Source organism: Papilio polytes, unplaced genomic scaffold (assembly GCF_000836215.1).
Source record: "Papilio polytes unplaced genomic scaffold, Ppol_1.0 DF821400.1, whole genome shotgun sequence".
Classification (NCBI taxonomy): domain Eukaryota; kingdom Metazoa; phylum Arthropoda; class Insecta; order Lepidoptera; family Papilionidae; genus Papilio; species Papilio polytes.
The window spans coordinates 1406733-1412954 of record NW_013527804.1 but is presented as its reverse complement, the minus strand read 5'-3'; the positions used below and the strand labels follow the sequence as shown (position 1 = coordinate 1412954).

The 6222-nt window shown below is 38.6% G+C and overlaps 1 protein-coding gene across 1 annotated transcript; it reads left to right on the top strand.

The window, feature by feature from the left end:
- The first annotated feature begins 2097 nt into the window (after nt 1-2097).
- On the top strand, nt 2098-5736 carry LOC106108988. Its single transcript, XM_013290367.1, has one exon. The coding sequence runs from the start codon at nt 2939-2941 to the stop codon at nt 5000-5002; it is 2064 nt and encodes a 687-aa protein (XP_013145821.1). The 5' UTR covers nt 2098-2938; the 3' UTR covers nt 5003-5736.
- The last annotated feature ends 486 nt before the right edge of the window (nt 5737-6222 follow it).

Here is a 6222-nt window from a genome sequence, read left to right as displayed (position 1 = left end):
CATGCAAATTATACGTTGACATGATTATCGTGTTTATGTTACGGTTTTAATGAATTGAATATTATTTATAATTTACGGACATTATTAATAATTAGCTGTTCCCGTGCGACTTCATCCGCGTGAAATTATAAAAACTTTATTTTATTTTATTATTTGCCAAATTCATCAATTGTAAATGTCAAAATTATTTGATATTTACAACAATAAAATAAAGTTTTTATAATTTCACGCGGATGAAGTCGCACGGGAACAGCTAATTATTAATAATGTCCATAATAACCTTGCTTCCTTAATGTTGGCAGCTTGTAGTTTATAGTCCCTCTCCCGCGTGAACGTTTTTTTTTTTCAAATTATTTACTCCCTAAGTTTAATAGCGTGAAAATATATAGCCTAAAGCATGTCGTAAGTGTAGGGTTTTTTTTTATTAAAGAAAGTATTATTCAAAAATATGCTGTAATTGCTGACATCCTACGCCACAAAGTAGTATGTGTTTACGCTTTATTATATTAGTAATTATAGATTACCAACATTAAAGATTAAAATATGAAATTCATCACATTCATTACGTAACCTTAGTACCGGTAAATGTAATAAAGAACGTACAAGGCAGTACAAGCCACTAGATGGTATGCCAGCTGGCGTTTTACTGGCATGTGTGTTTCGGTTACATTTTTAATTTTTAACCACTTTTGTATGAAATTTTAGTCCTCCAGTTCCAGTTCAAGTTGGTGAGTAAAATTTATTTTATACTAGCTGTTCCTCGCGACTCTGTCCGCGTGCTTTTAAAAAAGTGTTTTTTTTAATCAACATCTACAGACTTTTGGTCCGTACTCATTTTGCATAGTTTATATCTTTTTTTCTTTTTTTTTTTGTTGGGTTCATAACCCTTATTACATTAATGAGTACTTTTTTATTATATATGTATGCGTATTTTTTCATTTTTTTCTTATCAAGATAATTTTTACACTTTAAAAATATTAATAAAAATATGGAAAAATATGAAAAAGAAGTTAAGTAGCCTATGTATTCTTTCAGATTATGCTCTACCTATATATGTAGCATTATGGACATAGGCCCTAATTTCATGAAGATCCGTAAAGCAGTTTAGGAGATACCTCGCAACATCCATCCAATCATCTAAACTTCCCCATTTATAATATTAGTAAGATTATACCGTTCTTATTTATTACGAAAAAATAGATTTACACACAATTCTAAGTAAGAACTTAAAATGATTTTAAATAAATACTTAAATCTTAGAATACTTAATACAAAAAGTACTAAATAAAACCTCTTTTATTTCAGGAGTTTTTAAAAGTTTGATTGATTGATGATTCCATTTTATTTTTCAACCTCACTCAAGATTGTCATCGGAGGATTATTATCTGATTAACAATAAAATTTTCAATACATTTCCAAATTGTTTTAATTTTTAATCAAAGAACCGTCGGACAAATAAATAATCATCAAATAGACCTTGTCCCTACGGAGGGTCGGCACAGTACTGTTTGATTTGATTTTTTTTATAACTGTTCGCGCCTAAACAGCGCTTTATGATGGGTTGCGAAACCGGTCCGCGCTTCCCCCACTCAACGCACAGGACCGCCCCTAAAATCTGCGGGCGCAACGTCTTACGCGCCCCCGCATCGATCAGTGTGTAAAATCCAACAGCAACAGTAACACTCAATACAATAAATACCGTGAAATAGTATACGTGTGTTTCAATAGAAGATTATAAGCCACATAAAGTGGCGACCGTAACAACATAAAGTGGCGACCGTGATAAAACATCCAATCCACAATAGCCACGAAGTGGCATCTGTGACGATATCGAAGAGAGAAGAAGTCCGAGCAAATATCCACGTGCAGCAACTACCACGCGGTGTTAAGGAAGAAAGAAAAGGTCCGGCCGGCTGACGCAATCCCTTCGTGCCAGACTCCTATTTCTCAGCTAAGTTCCTTATCTATTTCAAATATCCTTCCCATTTGTTGTAGCCTCCAACCTGTGCAATATTCCGCTACAACTTGTGGTCGATCAATAACAATTTATATTCAATCTTCTGTCGATTCACACGTATCTATGCCACAAAAACTTAACTCCCAAGGTCGAGCTATATTCACAATTTCAATTTCCCTTGGTTGAACTAATATATTTCCCACGTACATGTGTGTACATAGTCTATCAATAAATTCAATTCCTATGTACCACGCCAGCTAATATTGCACTTATTTCCCAAGGTCGATCTATCTCCTTAATTGTTTCAATTTCCCTTGGTCGAACTAACGTGTATTTTTTGCATACAAATTACCACACATCTCATAATATCTGTTCTCCATATATACCACGCCAGCTAGGCTTGCATTTAATATTCTATACATATATCCCAAGGTTGATCTATCTCCATAATTGTTTACAATTTCCCTTGGTCGAACAAACGTTTATTTGCTTTCAAATTATCACATATTTCAAATTACATATTATACTCCATATACATATACCACGCCAGCTAGGCTTGCATACAATATTTCCAAACATATTTCCCAAGGTTGATCTATCTCCTAATTGTTTACAATTTCCCTTGGTCGAACTAACGTGTTAAATTTCTATCTAAAATTACCACGCAGCCTACTTATCTATCCTATTTCTATGTACCACGCTATTTAAACTTTCATTATTCCCGTGCATATTATATACCACGCTTTTGGCCGACAATTTCAGCACGAGGTCGAGTACGCACATTGCGCCCACCCCGAGCCTTGCCACAGCGTGGCAATTCTACTAGTTCACCGACGCCGATGGAGTGCCGGTAACTTGTCAGCCTGAATTACGAGGAGCATTGAGTAACTATATTCCAATTTATTTATCACTCATCTATAATTCTTAGTTAAATTTGGTATAACGCAACTATCGCATTTACAATTTCTATCTAGTTTTATTATGTCTAAAATGGCGGATATCGATAGCTTAATAAACAAACGTACTAGTATCAGAGGTAGACTAAATAAATTCAAAAACTATCTTGCACAAGTAGGGCCTATTGTCGAGGAATCTCAATTTAACGAACTACAACTTAGGATACAAAAGGTTACCGAATTATTCCAAAATTACGATTTGCTGCAAGATAAGATCGATGAGCTTTGCCCTGATACGATCGACGATGAAATCGATGAGAGAGACGCCACAGAGTCACAATTTACTCAATTACTATCGAAAGCAAAAACAATAATCTCACAATATTCCCAAACCAATATCCAGGCGTCTTCAACGCAAAACGTCTCTCATCGACCTCACGAAGTTAGTTTTAAATTGCCCACTATTGTTATATCTAAATTTAACGGCAACTATTCAGATTGGTTAGAGTTTAGGGATACATACAAATCACTCATACACAACAATTCGCAACTTTTACCAATCCACAAATTTCATTATTTAAATTCATATCTTACGGGCGAGGCTGCCAGGCTACTGACGAATTTAGAGGTCTCATCAGAGACATATAGCGAAGCTTGGGACCTCCTATGCGCTCGATTTGACAACAAGAGGCATCTAATCAATAATCATTTAAACGCACTATTCAATCTAGAGTCCATGAGCCGGGAAAATGACAAGTCACTACGCTCCTTGATAGATAACGTCAATAAGGACCTAAGAGCCTTATCTAGCCTTGGTGAGCCCACAGAGAAGTGGGACACTATTATTATACATATGGTCTGTATGAAGCTAGACCATACTACGAAGCGAGCTTGGGAAGAAGTAAGAAACACTTTCGAGGATATGCCTAAACTTAGTCAATTAACAAAGTTCCTACAAGACAGAGCAGGCATCCTGGAAACGTGTAACAACAAGACAAATGCAACTAGCACGCAGCAAACTCCAAGTAAAAACGTACACGCCTACAAAACATTAACATGCACAACAAACTACAATGTTACTCCAGTCAATACTACAACACAACATAAATCACAATACGCATGTACATATTGCAATCAAGATCACATCATATATAATTGCCCTGTTTTCCTAGCCAAGTCTCCCGAGCAAAGACAAGAAGAAGCATTTAAATTACGTCTATGTGGTAACTGTTTGAAGAGAGGACACAATGTCAGGGAATGCCGCAGCTCATCTTGCCGTCAATGCCGCAAGCGACACAATACACTGCTGCACTTTCCATCACAGCCCGCCGCCAATATCGCGGTGCAGACTGCTGTTATTAAGGCTGACGACACTCCAGTCGTAGCAAACTTCGCGTCGTCTCAGCCTGCAATACAAGTCCTCCTATCGACGGCAGTTATCGAGGTAGTCAATCCGGAGACCAACGAAAGGCAGAGAGCACGCTGTCTCTTAGACTCGGGCAGTCAAGCTACATTTATCAGCAAAGCATTGAAGAAGAGACTGGGGTTAAAAACAATAGCAACAAAGTCGGTACCAATCATGGGCATGTCAGATACACCCTGTGGCTACATCTCAGAGAGGAGTGTAGTTCGTCTAGAATCAACAATAGGAAAATTCAATGTTACTCAAGCCTGCGCAATTTTACCCCAGCTCATTGGGAACATTCCACACAAGAACATCAAGCTCGAATACCTCAAGATACCATCGAATATACAATTGGCAGATCCTACATTCAACAGCTCTAACACAATAGACATTATAATCGGCGCAGATTTATTCTGGCAAATCATCGGCAACGAGCAAAAGAGCCTTGGGCCGAACTTACCTGTAATAAGAAATTCACAACTAGGATGGTTGATCTCAGGGCCGATTTATAGCAACACCGACTCTAAACAAGTAGACTGCCATCTTCTATCAACAAGTAAAACAAAAAACATTTCAAGAAACAATTTACACTACAAGCCATATAGATGTTGGGAGCTAGAAGAGCGTAAAAAACCACTTCTTAGCGACAGTAAAACAGCAAGCACAAGTCATCGGAAGCAGACTTACAAGAGACTAAGGTTCTATCAACAATACAACTCAACGATGATACAACCATGTAGATAAAAATTATTACAACTTATTTGTTTAACGCGCATATTAGCTTAGGTTCTAAGATTTATTTACGATTTAAAATACAACAATCCCAACGTAACAGGTTCTCTATCATTTAGGGAACTAAACATTTCAATTTCATCTATCACACAAGTCTTTCAATTTACTCACGGAAAATGCGGACAATCCTTAGAATTGCTACATCTAAGGAAAAAACATTTAAATCTCAATATCCATATGCTCCTCATTTTTCTGGTTTGTCAGAAGCCGGCATAAATTCGGATAAGCTTTTAGTCAAACAACCCTTATTTGCACAGGTTGTGGCGATAACAAAATAGTCGTCCTCTATCTCCATTATCCTGAACTCCTGATGACTGCCTACCTTCATCTCCAGGTCACTTCCTCATCGGCCGGCCGCTGACATCAATTACATCTGCTGAAATACAACTAGAAGACATCAACACTACAAGAAGGACTATTCGTCGAGCTCACCCGGCTGTGCCCCCTGCTGGACGAACCGGGCCCCGAGCATGTTCGCGCCTAAACAGCGCTTTATGATGGGTTGCGAAACCGGTCCGCGCTTCCCCCACTCAACGCACAGGACCGCCCCTAAAATCTGCGGGCGCAACGTCTTACGCGCCCCCGCATCGATCAGTGTGTAAAATCCAACAGCAACAGTAACACTCAATACAATAAATACCGTGAAATAGTATACGTGTGTTTCAATAGAAGATTATAAGCCACATAAAGTGGCGACCGTAACAACAATAACATAAGGTGGCAAACGAGCAAGCGGCCACCTGAATCCGCCAGAATGGTGAAGCGACCGCTGCCCAAACATCCGCAATTTCAGATGCGTTGCCTACCCTTATCCGACGGAGGAGCAGACGCACATAAAGAGGATATTTCCCCTTTCTATGAATCAACTCCACCGTCAAATCCACTTCCCCTTCCCATCCTCTGCTTATGAGAAAAGGGTGGTAAGGAATAAGGGACTTAAATTAGGCTTCCGGCACCACACTCATCAGACGAAACACGGAATTACTTCCACTTCACGCCTGTCTTCTGTGTGGTCGTGGTATTACACCGGGCGTGCCGGCCCATTCGTGCTAAGATGTTAAAGCGGGCACTACTACTGTGAAAGATTTGATTCGTTATTCGTTTGTCATTTTATTCCAGAACTTTCTCGATAGCCCGAATAAATTTCATAATGGAACTCTCTTTTCGCTACT

Coding starts and splice junctions, on each gene's coding strand:
- LOC106108988 (XM_013290367.1), top strand. CDS start 2,939: ATGTCTAAAATGGCGGATATCGATAGCTTAATAAACAAACGTACTAGT.